The 15733-nt window shown below is 40.0% G+C and overlaps 1 protein-coding gene across 1 annotated transcript in view; it reads right to left on the bottom strand.

Annotated features, from left to right (window-relative positions):
- Positions 1-6030, bottom strand: part of LOC106686857 (uncharacterized) — an 8761-nt gene extending 2731 nt beyond the window's left edge. The window contains exon 1 of the mRNA XM_014430431.3: positions 5696-6030. Within this exon, the coding sequence (XP_014285917.1) occupies positions 5696-5825 (130 nt within the window). The 5' untranslated portion in view covers positions 5826-6030. The remainder of the gene's footprint in view (positions 1-5695) is intronic.
- Between the last annotated feature and the right edge of the window lie 9703 nt (positions 6031-15733).

Below are 15733 nucleotides of genomic sequence, written 5' to 3'. Positions count from 1 at the left end.
AACACGAGATTAAAAAAGAGGAAAAGGGGTATATACAAATACAATTAAAAAACAATAACAATGATGAAAAAAAACAGCTCTCAATGTACAAAGTATGCAAAAGAACAAAAATTATTCAATTTCAGAAGAATCTACATTATTACTGATATTTACAATGACAACTTCTTATTAAGTCCCTAAAATAAACAGAAAAAAACAAACAAATTTACAATATTACCTTTCAGAAGGGAGGTGATGGCTCTCCAATCCGCAATTACACCGCGACCAAACGGCATTCTGGTAAATTCATAATAGCCTCGATCAAATGGGAATGCGGTCTTATGCTGGTTCCTGGAGTTCATTTTAATTAACTAATGTGCTAAAAATTTTAGCACAGCTCAACCTGTCCAGAATGTCCTCGAACTAAGGAATAGGGTACTTCACATCAACCGTATTTTCATTGAGCTTGCATAGTCTATTACAACTCGGTAATTTTCTTCGATCTCACCAGGTACATCCTTTTTCCGTATCGCCCACATTGGACTGTTATAAGGTGAAGTGCTGTCCACGATTATCGCTTGTCTTCTATTTCATTCCTAATGTGCTGTCGAAGAGCCTGTGGATAACGGCTTTCCTTCATGTAGGTCACCCTATCCTGTTTCAAAGGTATTTCATGCACAGTTTTTCCGTGGTCCCTAATACATTTCTTTCTTTGAAAAAAATATCGTCGTACTCGGTCAGTATTTTGTTCTTCCAACTCTCTTCCTGAGTAATCGCACCTACTCCCACATTCCCGTCGCCCATGACTTTTTGGCAGCCGTATCTCTTCCCTCCAATTCTAATATCCCACTGACCCCCACTGTCTCTTATCTTCGTTCCTACCTTTTCCAATAGATCGCAGCCAATAATGATTTGGTAGTCTCGAGGCATTTTTCACATTACATGGATTGTTATTCTCTTCTCCCCACTTGTCTAATTCCATTTCTGCTCCCCCTTCAATGCTGCAGGGTCCACCCAGAGTGATCAACTGACAGTTACATACTCTGACCTGTAGTTCCCTCTCTCTGCCACTCAATCTCTCAAGGGTCACTCGGCACACAATCGTGTTAGAGCTGCCAGTGTCCACCAAGCAGCTTATTCCTCTGTTCGCTAGTATAATAGGCAAACCGCCGTTCTCTCCTCTCACATGGTGATTTTTCAATGTGCGGTCGCCCCTATGTGCGTATACTCCTCAGGACTCTCCTAATGTTCTAGCCGCTTCTCCTGTTCACGTCCACGTTCTTCTCTTGCATTGCTGGCCGTCCTCTCGCCCAGTGTCTCCTCCCTTGGCTTCTGTCTCCGAGATCTCAGAAAACTCCGTTACTTCACTCACGGATCCATTCGGCCTTCGAGAGATTCTGCTCCGTAATCTCTGTGCATTGATTTCCATCGGTTCAGGCTTATTTTGCCCCCTCCCCAGACACATATAGAGACACCATCGGGCAATATGTCCCACATTCAAAAAAGGTACGGGGGCATTGTGCTTCTAGGTTCCCGGCTTTATCACACCAATGGCCCTTGTGGTCTTCTCGGCGGCCGTTACTTCTTTTTCTCTGACTCAGTCTTCTCTCGATGGTTCCAGTATTTTCCTTGGGTTTATCTCGACATTCTCTCCTCCGCCACGTTGTTTGATTAATCCTGGGACGATAGTAAACAACGCTGTTCCATCCTGGTTCCTCTACCTCCATCCGGGACTCCACCTCTCTAGCGCTTGCATCCATGAGATGTTGAGCACATTCCACAAACGAGTGCTCTCTTGGAAATCCCTCTTTCTTCCTCAGCTCTTTTGGCAAATGAATCTTCAGTACCATGGATAGGAATTACATCCGACCCTGTACTTGGATCATCTCCATCATCTTGCTTAGTTTATCTGCGATTCTGTTGTAGCGTGCCAGGAGTTCCGTGGCATACTGACCGCTACACTGTTTCGGTTTCTTTGCCTCTCGGACCATCATAAATATGTTCTCCTCTGGAGCCCACCGTTCTCCTCCGAAGGCCTTCTTTAATATTTTCTTGATAATTCTCCAAGAGGTCTCTTCGTCCGTCTGAATCTGATTTAGGAAGCTCCTTTTCACTCTGCAGACGACCTTTGCTTTTAATGCCTCTACGTCTTCACTATCTAGTAGATTTTCGATGGACTTGACTTCAATTCGGCTTATAAGTCGCTCACCCCCTTTTATGAAGTGGCTTAGTTCTCCTGTTTTCCCCGTAAACGGTTCGAGCTCAGATGCGGCCTTCCTTAGGTCCTTGGGCAGTTGCTGTGCGTACTTTTACCCACTCAAGTGTTGTGGCGTGGGCTCCCGATAGAGAAACTTCCGGTAGTGGCCAATTCCGGGGGTGGAGGAGTCACCTCCATGGGAGGTGGGTTCTAGACCCCATTTTGTTTAAAGCTTCCAGGTTGAGGACCGCTTGTTTGATGATACTTTTGGAAGCTATTATTTTTAAAAAAACAGAGAATAAAAAAAGCTGAGTAAACAACGGTGAAAATGTTTCTTGAAAACAAAAATTCCTCCCCCGTATTTAAAGTCCCCGGGTTTTGTCACCAGCTAAAGGTTTGAGAACACAAAGAATAAAAAAAAGAAAAAGGGGAGAGAGAAATGACCAACTCGTTTGTTACTCAAAGACTGATGTTTTTGAATCTAGTTCAGCTGTATATATACATTCAATGGAATAGATTAGCTGATATTGGAGTTACACCTGACTGTTACTTATATATATCATGGGTTTACGTCGAAGAGGAAATGTGATTTGGTGGAATTTATTGGAATTAATTTTAATCCTCCAGTTTTGGCACCATTCTTCAATCACAGGTTTTAAATTTATTAACTTCTTTTCTATGATTTCATTTTTCGACGTCGAAGGATTGTAAATATCTTATATTTATAATCTTTTATTACCTAATGGGACACTAATTTTGGAAATTTCATCTAATTTCGGCATATTTTAACGATTTTTTTTTCATACCTTTTTTATTATAAACGACAATACTAATATTACCTAATTATATACAAACGTAATTGGTGCCCTTCCTGTTACGTTTGTATATATTTAGGTATAAATTAATATTGTTATTTATAATGGAGGAGGTAAGAAAAAAAAAAGTTAAAATATGCTTCATTATTTAAATAAATATGAACATTTTGATAATATGAGAATATAAAAACATCAGCTTTGGGTACTTTGGTCCCTGTGATGATTTACTGTGGTTTCCGATCGATCCTATTACTTTAATGCTAAGTAAATATATTTTGTTTGATTTTCGCCTTGAATTTTATTTCTTATTAGTGTCACACTTACAGCCTCTGTGACCTGCTTGGAGCGTACAACATCGCCGTAGAGGTGTTCGCAGGGTGCCCTATAATGATTTGACTCTCCTGCGAATCATTATGTCGATGCCATCTATCATATTTGGAAGGGGACCAGTTTGGAGAGGGTAAGTAAGATCAGGGAACACATATTGGTGGACAATGTTAACCTTCTGCCCGGGCTTAAGCAAGCATGAAGTGACGAGCTTGTCAGGAGATTTTCATTTAATTTGGTCACCGAATCTTCGTTGAACTGAAGCTCTCTCGAGAAGGTGCATCCTAAATATTTTATAATATTACCTTCTTTCATTGTTTGAATGCTATATCCGTTCTTAAGGGAGTGCTTCGTTGCTTCCTTTATTTATGACGATGCCCACACTTTCTTTTTTTTTTTTAATCAATCTCCTTAAACGCCTTCTGTACAATGTTGATGACTCTGCAGCAAACTTGTCACTCGCTGAAATCGCCTGGTCATCTAAGAACCCTGTGAAGACCACACAAACTTGGTCACTATTCAAAAGCCGTGGTATACCTCGAAAGATTCACTGGAGAAATCGGGGAATGAAACCATTTTCATAAAGGGGACGATCGCCTGATGCAAATGAAAGCCTGAAAAAAGAGGGGACAAAGAAGGCCTTCGAAGTAAAGGCGGTGAGCCCCAGAAGGGGATATCTTCCAGATGGTCCGGAAGATCAGAAAACAGACGCAATTCAGCGGGCAATATGTTGGGGGCCCTGCCCCGGTTCAATCACCCACAAATTCTGTTAGCTTAACCCTAAAGCTAACAGAATTAGTGGGCACACATCAGGTACTGGCGCGTAATTAGCTAGGGAGTTAGGAAAGAAAGGAGGTTTACCGACAGATCGCTATTTCAAGATTTGCGCTAGGTACTTAATCGATGTCATTGGCTGAGCTGAACCCCGGATAGAGATATAGAAACTTCACTGAACCAGGGTTAATTACCATTGTTCTAGGAACGCCCCAAAACCATACCGAAGAAAATAATAAAAGGAAAACACCAGATAGAAAGCGAGGATCCACAGAGGAGGAACCAGATGAAGCTCCCAGGTTGTGTAAAGCCACGGATGCGGGAAAGTAAAACATTTGCTGGCCCATTGTCCTAGCACCAGATACTTTGAATGCGTAAACGACAGGCACATCACTAAACAGTGCCCCTACATATACCAAAGAATCATTGTTGGCCAAGAATTGAACATACAAGAGGTTCAAAGGAAAAGTAACAGGAGCGTCAGTGACTGAAGAAGAAGAAGTTGAGGAGCAGGGAACAGTGGAAGGCAAGAGAGTAGAGGAAGCAGATGGAGAGATCTGGTGTAGAAACCTAAGGAGGATTGTTGGCAGAAAGGCGACCGCAGACTGGTAATCTATAACGTAGGAGAGGAGAAGGGCAGTCTGCCTATAATAGAGATGCCTGAGGTGCCTGGTGAACACTGTTCCACACCATCATATGCTTGGAAGCCCTAGAGAAACTGCGAGCCGCAGAGAGGGTTCATGTGTGCCAATGAAAAGTAATTAGCCTGGAACTCTCGTAAGGTAGAAGTGGATTCAGAAAAAGAATATGAAGACTTTTTCTTAAGAGGAGTCACGAACGAGATACGTACGTAGAGAGGAGATACCCGCAGAAGCTACCACACAACATCAGGTAATAATTATTTACCTTCCAACCCCGTAAAATAATCCTTTGTGGGCAGAAAAGAAAAAGAGTCCGCCGGGCGAAACTGAGAAGAAATACAGGGTTGTGAGATTAATATGTTACTAAAAGCCGGTAACTATGTTTTCCTAGATATTTTTGAACTATTTTTTATCAAAATCCCAAATTATTTTTATTTTTTTGGCACATTTAAATTATAACATAAAAACAACCAGCTGTTTCCAGTCCAGAATATTTCAGCGACTTACCCGAAATAATATAATATAATATATATATATAACCTTAGGATTATTAGCAAAAAAACTCCAACTTGAACCCGAATTGTCTCACACATCGGAACACACTATGCAAATGTGTAAATCCTTCTTTGTTTTTTAATTGATTATTTAGATATTTATTAATTTAAAACATTGCCTTATGTCTTATTTTTATGATATATATAATAACTACATGACCGAGCATACTCATCCTTAATGTTTCGAAAATTTGACGTAATAAAAAACTAACTAATATTTTTAAATATTATCTTTTGAAGTTTTTACTCAATTATTGTTATATTTTATTATTGTAATCAGCTCTATTTGTATGGGATAGTGCTGAGAACGAGATAAATAAAAAGTATATCTATCTACTAGTTTACTACTAGATGTATCACATTGGTCAATTTATTTTTTTAATCCAACTATATAATATATATTATCACCTTCAACTTGGGTCTCATGATCTGAACTGCCAGGCAGACTTACATCGCTATCATCAGCAAACATGGAGGCTGAAATTTGATGCCCGCTAAGAATGCATACTAAGGTGATCGATAACACTTCTGTAAACATGACTGTTATCTTTACAACTGGATTCTCGTTTAAATAGAGTTTTAGCTCTTTTGGTATCTTAATCACCTAATGAATCTTTTTGATAGACCGATTCATCAACCTCAAATGCTTATTCCAATTAAATGTCACGGTTTCAGGAAATAGATAATTAAATCACGCAAGTAAATCAGTTAGCTGAAATATTTTTACCTACTAGTTGAGTGTTAAGTTTTAAATTTTAATCTAGGGATTAGTGCGCATGCGCTAGCTAGCAATTGAACATACGTTATATCGTGTCCCACAATAGACTGTACATTTTATTGAACTAGAATAAAAACAGTGTCAGTGTAATAACAAGTTATACTACTCACATTAGAGCTAAAATATAGGTGAGTAATCACTTATTTATAAACTTTTAAGTGAACAGTGTAAGCGTTCGTTAATACTAACATCAGCCATAGACTAGAGTTAACAGCTCCAGCCTAAGATCTGTAGGCCTCTGAAGTAAGACCGCTCTGTCCTTTACGTCGTTTATTACGTATGTCATTACGTAAACTTATATTATAATATTTTTAATCTCTCTTCTTACAAATCTCTATTTTCATTTCGTCTCACCACTGTGAAATGAGATATTTTTCATATGGCGATGTCCAGTAAAAAGAGCACTAAAAGATCTGCCTGAAGCCTGGGAAATACCATACATCCAGAAACTCTCCAGCTAAACAAAATTCATGAGAAATACACCGCCTGTGACACCAGGGCCCTGTTTCATAATAAAGTACAAACTATTACTATTAGTCTTGTAGATTTATCTTAATTAAATTACGCTGACTTGTACAATAGTAACTTGTACTTTAGTATTTTTTAATTCCTATAATATCTAATAGTCATCCCTATCGTGAAAAAAATAAGTATTAGTATTATTACCATACTAGTTTCTACACTTGTACTATTAACTAATACTATTAGCTTTCATTATGAAACAGGGCCCAGGTTGTTCAATTGATGAAATGAACTCCCAACCTGGCCCTTCTAATCCAAGCCACCGCCAATATTTATCAAAAACATTTTAAAAATTCATATGTGTTGCCAACAAATGAATAAAGTTGTCAATCCAGGTACATATAAATGTCAAAATCACATCAATAATAAAAAATTAATACCAGGTACCGCAGATCCATACAGAAAAATAATCAAACACTTAGCAGAAACAAAAGCCGACTATCACACATATCAACTACGCCAAGAGAGGGCGCTTAGAATAATCGTCAGACAACTACAACCCTCAACACCACCGGAAGCCATCTAAGAAGAACTTTCGGCCATGGGGTACAAAGTACGACAAATTGTGAACGTACTAAAAGAATACAAAGATCTTAATAGTACATCAATTAAAATAGCGTTCCCTTGTTCTTCGCTGACCTTGAACAAACACCTGGAATTGAAGAAATTTATAATGTGAGCCGATTATACTACACCAGAGTAGTAGTTAAAAACCGTACCCTAAAAAAACAATAGTTCAATGCCACAAATGTCAAGAATATGGACACACTAAACATTATTGTCATCACTTATCAAGGTGCGTCAAGTGTGGCCAACAACACAAATCAGTAGAAGGCAGCAAGCCTAGGCAAGCACCTGCTCTGAGTGCACTATGCCATAAAGATGAGCACCCGGCTAACTAAAAGGGGTGCAAGACGTATAAATATCCAGCATACAGACAGTTCCCGGAAAAGAAGATGCAACCAGACCCCCCAGGAAACCTTCAAGAATAATCAAACCAGGAGTGTTCTTCGCTCAAATGACTGGAGAAACAAAACTGGCGACTCAGGCCCTGCCACAATCGCAACATACATTCCATTATCCTGAACCCCGACCCCAACATCCTCATGTCTCTGTTTCTCAGACCTCATCTATTTCCCAAAAGCCTAATCATCAGATACCCTGTATCCTCCCCTCCTAACGCTACTGATCTCACAAACCTCCTCACCTCTTTCCTATTCGAATTTAGATCCCTTATCACTCCACTCATCTCCTTACTTACAAATCTAGTATCCAATCTTATTCCTCCGCCAAGAAACCATTCAATGGCATTATTTAAGTCTCTTTCTATTCTCCTTCGGAATACGAATATTGTTTGAAACCACGTAAACGAACTAGCGACCTTATTACACAAAGTCTTAGGACCTCTAAACACTTCCCTTTCACGCCTCGATAACTTATCTTCAGACCATAGTCCGCTAATCCTAACCATCTCCATATCCCCAATTCCTGTATTACCTCCACCCACATTCATAAGGGGCCCAGTAAACTAGAATTTCTTTCGCCAAATCCGAACAGAGCAAATCGATCTCAAAGTTTTCCTGAAACCCCTTGAAAAACCAGATGACGCAATCCATTTCTTCACAAACCTAATCCAACAAGCTGTCTGGTCTGCCTCCCTACCATATAATGTCCCAAGTAAACCCTAGACAAATCCTCTACCAACAACATCTCAAGGACCTCATCCAGATTAAGCGCCAGTACAGAACATTATGGCAACGCACTAGACACCCTACTGATCATTGCTTATATAATTATTACTGCAAACTAGTCAAGAGAGGATTGGCCAACCATTGATCCCGGTCATTCAACTCCTACCTCTTTACCCTTTCTACTCAGGATAATGCCCTCTGGAACATGACCAAAAAAATCCTTAAATCCAAACATATTTCATATCCCCTACGGCGAGATGATAGCACATGGGCTCCGTCCAACAAAGATAAAGCTGAAGAACTAGCCATTCACCTTTCTCACACATTCACTGCTCACCCCGAACTTCATCCTGATCAAACCGAAACTATTGTAAAATATCTATTATCACCAATTTCACTCTCCTTACCTCCTAGAGCAGTCACCCCTTCTGAGGTCAAATATCAACTTAGGATGCTAACTCCTCGTAAATCTCCTGGGTATGATCTTCTGACTCCTCAAATCCTTCGCCAACATCATCCCAAAGCTGTAACATTCCTTACATATCTCTATAATTGCATCCTTAGAACAACCCACTTTCCTGTCCTATGGAAACGCTCCATAATAATTCTCTTTCTAAAATCAGGAAAACCTCTTAATAATCCTGTTTCATATAGACCTATTAGCTTACTTCCAATCCTCTCAAAAATCTTTGAAAAAATCCTCCTATCCATAGTTAAATCGCAAAGTTTCCCCGCACATCAATTCGGACTCCGCCCAAAGCACTTCACAGTTGAACAAGGCTTCACAGTCGTTGACTATATCTCTTCAGCTCTTGAAAAGAAACAATAATGCTCGGGTGCCTTTCTGGGCATAGCGCAAGCTTTTGACCGGGTATAGCATTCTTTTCAAGCTCAAGTCCATATTACCCTAAACTCTTACCTTATCCTCCATTCCTACCTCTCAAATCGCTTCTTTCGAATTCGCAGTGGTTCCCAGTACTCAAATATCTGTCGTCTACATCCTCTTCACCGCTGACAATCCCATCAATACTAACACGTTCCTGGCAACATATGCCGATGATACAGGTATCATATCCTGATCCTGTAACAGACTCATTCAATCTCCAAACACACCTCACCCGGATTGAGCAATGGTGCAACCAATGGCGGATAAAAGTCAATGAATCGAAATACACCCATGTGACTTTCACTCTCCGCCACAGCTTCTGTCCGCTGTTTACTTGTAATAATATTCCTCTATCCAGATCCGACACAGTGCAATCTCTTGGAATCATCTTAGACAAAAGACTCACCTGGAACCAACATAATAGACTTAAAAGACAAGAACTCAACAGACGATTCAGCCATCTATACCGGCTGCGCAGCCGGACCTCTCATCTCTCACAAAACAAACTTCTAATTTATTAGACTATAATCGGACCTATCTAGACCTACGGATTTGATTCTAATGTTTAATCAACATTCTAATGTTTATTAAATTCTAATAAAGAAATAATTACATGAATCATACAGCAATTCATGAGTACTGGTACACAGATAAATTACTTTATGAGTAACAAAGTTGACTACTGAAGATAACTTAGTGACAGCGGTGTAAACTTGAAATAGAGCCGCTTTTGGAAAAAAAGATGTTTGAAGCTATGGCCATTTTTTGGCAACAATCTGTTCCCGTAAGGATTGATTTAAAGGCCTATTTTTTCCCAGATAACCGCATTGCCCACATAAATATGATAAGTCCGCCCGGCCTTCGACGCATTTTTTAGTGCAAGACAAATGAGGTTTTCCCTGGCTCCCGGCTGAGACCATATGGTGTTTATTGTACTGCATCCGTAGCTGCTATAATCTACTTTTATCACTCGAGACGTCCTTGTCATCCAGATGATTTGCCTCGGTCATTGATTATTTCGTCAACTTCATCCATTTCCACGGGTCTCCCACCCGTTGAACTATCGTCTTCCGATGACGGGCCTCCTGAGTCTTGGCCTTCCTAGTTTCCTCTTCACCTGGCGTCCACTCTCGCAGGAACTACCTCACATCCCCGGAAGGCTCACCCCGATCTTCCTCGATGGCATTTACCATAAGCGCTCGAGATCAGCCAATCAGCAACTACGTTTTCTTTCCCTGGTTTATACGCTATCTCGATATTGTATTGATTGAGGAGCTCTTTCCAAAGGGTAACCCTCGCAGAGGACTCCTTCAATTTACCTACCCATTGGAGGGGGCGGTGGTCGGTCTGTACCCTGAATTTTCAGCCGAATACATAGGGTCGAAAATGATCTACAACCCACGCTATCCCCAGCAATTCCCTCTCCAGCGCGTTATATCTCGTTTCGGCATCCGTCAGGTATCTGCTTGTATAAGCAACAGGGCCAGGGCGCTCCCCTCCTTCTCCTTCCTGAGATAACACCGCACCAAGTGCGTACTCGCTTGCGTCTGTCGTAATAGTGAATTTCCGTTCAAAGATAGGAAAGGCCAGGACAGGTTTCTTCTGCAGTTGTTCCATACACTTGCAAATATTATTCTCCATGGCAGGGGTCACGATCATTCGTTTTACTTTCTTTAAGAGGTTATTAATGAGTACCAAATATTCTGTCATTTCTGGCACAAATCTCCGATAATAGTTCAGGGTATCTAGCAACCTCCGAACTCCCTTAACATCCCTTGGCACGTCCATCTTTTGGATCGCCTCAACCTTCTGTGGATCAGGCTTGATTCCCTATCCCAAGATCACGTGTCCTAAGATGTTATTTTGCGCACGACCTAGCACCGACTTTTTCTGGAACAGTTTCAACCCAAATTGTCGAATCCTCTGAAAGACCTTCTCCTGATGTCTTATATGCTCCTCTTCCGACTTGATAAACACGAGAAGGACGTCCATGTAGACCTGACACATGGATTCATCCAACCCGCCTAAAAATTCGTCCATCAGACGCTGGAACGTTATTGGTGCGTTTTTCAACCCGTATGAATTCATAATGACCTCTCTCAAACGTGAAGGCCGTTTTGTGTTGGTCCCTGGGGTGCATTGCGATTTGGTGATATCCAGCTTAAAGGTCCAGAGTGCTGAATATGGTTGCTCCTCCTAATCTGTCTAGAATGTCCTCTAGTCTCGGGATCGGATATTTTTCGTCCACCGTATTCTCATTAAGCTTTTGATAATCTATCACGACTCGGTATTTATCAGAGGTTTCTCCTGGTAGACTCTTCTTCTTCACAGCCCACAAAGGCCTATTGTATGGGGACGTACTATCCACTATTATGCCTTGGGCCTTTAGACTCTCTAATCCTCCCGAATGTGTTGTTGGGGCCCCTGAGGATTTCTTCTTTCTTTCACGTACGTATCCATATCTCGCTTTAATGGGATTTCATGGACTGTCTTCCCCAGCCTATTTCCCTGCTTGAAGAATATATCCGTGTATTCCTCCGCTATTAATTCCCTCCAGTTACCCGTCTTGTTAATCGCTCCAACTCGCGGTATCCCTCCCCTCGCAAGTTGCTGACAAATGAATTTATTTCCTCCCAACTTAAAATCCCATCGGTTTCCCACATTCCTTATTCGCGCCCCCACCTTCGACAATAAGGCGCAACCGATTATAATCTGATACTCGCGTGGCATGTTCCCCACTACATGCATCATTAATTTACCTCCGTTAACCCCCCATTCGCCCAGATCTATAATGACTTCCCCGTCCACGTTACAGGGTCCACCCAGGGTGATTAACTTACAATGACATACCTGAACATTGGGCCGGGGTGTCCTCTCTCCGTTTCTCAGCTTTTTCAACACTTCTCGACCCATGATGGTGTTGGAGCTCCCTGTATCGACCAAGGACCGTACTCCTCTCACTTCGATAGTAGGGAAGCCGCTGCTCTCGCTCCCCACGTTGCAACTCGTATACGTTCTCCTCATATCTCTTCCGTGGTTCCTCTCCTCCCGCTTGCTCTCCTCCATTCGTTTCTCGATGTGTTTGGCCCCCTTGTCTCTCCATCCTCAACCTCTGTGCCTGATGCCACTGATATCTCCGAGATGTCGCTGCTCGACTCGTCTGGTCTATGTGGCTCTCTTCTTCGCCTCACTCTCTGCGCATTAACCTCCATGGGCTCTCCCAGGTTCGGCTCTTCGGCTCCGGTACATATAGGGACATCTTCTTGCTATGTGGCCCTCGTTCCCACATTCGAAGCATCTGGTACGAGGATATTGGGCCACCATGTGAACCGTTTTCCCACATCTGTGGCACCTCCTTTCTTCTCTTCGACCATTGTTCCTCGGCTTGGCCTGGTTCGTTCTTCTGTCACCTGAGCCACTTTCCCTGCCGACATCTCTCTAGTCCTTTCTCCTCCAAGGCGCTGGATAGTTCCTCGGGCGGATGTACGTCACTCTATTCCACCCCCCTTCCTCAACCTCCATCCTGGTGTCTTCATCCCGGGCGCTTGCATCTATCATCTCTTGGGCACATTCTATAAATGTGCGCTCACGTGGCAGTCCTTCTTGCTTGTTGGTTTCTTTTCCCAGCTGTACCTTTAGTATCACGTCCAGGAAGTTCGTCTTCCATTGCACCACCTCTGCGCTCTGAGTCTCTCTCATCTTTTCTATTGAAATTGAAATGGGCAAGTAATGATGCCGCATACTGTCCCTTTGACTGACCCCTCTTTCTCCTCTCACGGAACATATAGAAAATGTCCTCTTCCTGAGTCCATCTTCCCCCTCCTTAAGCCTTTTTCAATCGTTCCTTGACCACTGACCAGGCTGTCCCTTCATCAGCTTGGATGTGATTAAGAATGGCTTTCTTAATTCTACAAATTAATGCCGCCTTCAGCGAGATATCATCGTCTCTATCCAGCAGGTCCTCCGCTACTTTTGCCTCCATCCTTTCTATGATACGATCACCCCCTTTGAGAAAGTGGTTCAGTTCGCCGATCTCACGTGAGAAACGTTCTAGGTCTGAGATAGCCTTCCTTAGATCTTGCGACGTGGCTGTCCTCACTTTTAGCTTAGCTAACATATTGGCATAACATAATGGCTGAGCTAACGCGGTGCAGGTGCTACCGGAGCCGCAGAACCCGCTTGATTATATTCATAACTCAATATATTTCATATTCTGTTGTATAGTTTAATTTGTAGATTCGATATTTGTTTTTTTCAATTTTTTAGACACTACTCACATATCTTATATTATATATATCTTCTTACATACATAATATTATATATCATCTTTTACTATTATCAATCTGCTACAGTCTTATTCCATGATTATCAATCAATAATTTTTATTATTCAATTATCAATTTTTTATTATGTATTCAATTCAATATTTAGTATAATTCCAAATTTTTTTATATACTATTTCATTTGAATTCTATGTTTCTCTAAATAATAGTTGTTATCTCTTTTGTTCTATAGCCCTGATGAAGACCTGAAACTCATAAATAAATATTTTTTGTTTATTTATGTTTTTTCTTTGCGGAACGCACCCTCCGATCATCTTCTCCAATCATTAAGATTAAATTATTTGGATTTATTCGATCTTGACTACTAGGTAATTCCTTTAGCAATTTACCATATTTGTCTACACTAGGAAATGTTTTACATTAAAATCTTTCATTCTCAACTAATAATTTTGTATACTACTAATTACTCCTTGATTATATTTTTTATTTATTATCCTTTATAACTAGATTTAGATTATCGATCAATTAGTGAACGGGATGGCGCGGTGCCGATACCACCAATTGCTTGGCTACACACTCCCTTCAGTGACACCCGCCATTACCCAAATCGATTTTGCGACATTTTATCAAGATAGATTTTTACTAACTTAAAATGGAATTTAATTTTTTTATCAACTGTCATGTATAGGTTGTATTTATTCATAAATATAAAAAAAGTTGTTTTAATAAACCTGCACAGTATGGCTAATAATTTGATTTCAATATTTCACTTTCCCATTTTTTTGGGCTTCGAAAATGTATCATGAAAGACTGATATGACTTACTTTTTGCTAATCTATCAATAGCTCGCTAAGTACAACTCTAACTGAAACATGCCTTATCTACCTACCAAAAAAACAACAATAATAATAATTTAAATGGCAAAAAAACTCAAAAAAAGACTTCGCCACCCCTGGGGACGCAATCTAATAGAGTTCATTCAAATTAAGTTTCAGGACAGAAGGCGCGAGCTAAGAAATTTCGAAAATGAAAAATAACAAGCATTTCCCATCTTTAGCATCACATTTATTTCCTTATCAATTTCGTTTTTTATAGTTACCGTAAAAGCTAAATACTTAAACCTCTCTATTTGTTGAAATGTATTTACTTCTATATCTGTATCAAAGAAATTACTTCCGTTTCTGCTGCGAACCCTATATTTTGTTTTATCCGGATTTATTTCGAGCCTTGTTCCTTTTCGATTTTATCAACGTAGCCGTCCAAAAATATCAGCTTGCCCTGATGATCACAGATATGTTTCCACTTAAATTTAAACCTCTTCAGTATGAATTACATTTCTAATAAACTATTCTAGTGCTATATTAAATAAGAAAGGAGGTAAAAAAATTGTTTTAAATCTGACCGACCCTCAAACTTCTCAGAATAATAATTATCGATTCGAACTTTATCAAACGTTTCAGTTATGCTCATCCGTAATAGATCTAACTTCAGCCTTTTTTTTACGGCAGAATCCTTTTGGTACTAGCAGGAAAATGGCAGAACTCCTATATTATCACTTGAAACAAATAGAGTACCAACGCCGTATTTTCATCCAAGAAAGACTATAAGGATACCTAAATAATATCCAGGAAAAATTGAAGGAAATCTGAGATGATAATATTCAAAACTGAGTTGAGTTGATGTGGAATGACTCATTACCAAATTATTTCAAGGAACACCTAGAAGAGGATCGCGTGATATTAAAATATTCTCTTTTTTCCTGAGGAATTATAATCTCGTTCCTAGTGGCTTGGAAGTAGGTAACATTATTTTCGCTAGAATTAATGACTTTTTTACTAAGCGGCTTTTCTTCGTTTGCACATGCGAAGACAGTCTGTTCCAAGAAGGTTCTGCTCTTTTTGCTTTCTCGTTTACTCGAGAAACAAATTACCGGCTTCTTTTTTCTTATCTCTGATTCCAATCCATAATTTCTCAATATATTCAGGAAGGCTTCAATTTGTTTTATTTTGAGCCCTAATTTTCATTTCACTTTTTTATATTGATTTTTGTGACAGATAATTCGTGATCTGGACCAACATCAAACACCATCATAACATACCTCGTTAATTATACATAATCAATTTGATTTTGGGTTGCGAGCCCGATTAGCTGATAAGTCCATTATCATTACTTATTCCTGCAAAAATTTTTTATATTGGTTTTCCTATTAGAGTTTATTATGTTGATAGTTATTATTTAAAAATATTATATTATATAATTAATAGTAACAACATTTTTTAAATATAA

This window comes from Halyomorpha halys, unplaced genomic scaffold (assembly GCF_000696795.3).
Source record: "Halyomorpha halys isolate HHAL.00 unplaced genomic scaffold, Hhal_1.1 Scaffold890.1, whole genome shotgun sequence".
NCBI lineage: Eukaryota > Metazoa > Arthropoda > Insecta > Hemiptera > Pentatomidae > Halyomorpha > Halyomorpha halys.
Note: the sequence above shows the minus strand (reverse complement) of the source record. Positions and strands in the feature narration are given on the sequence as shown.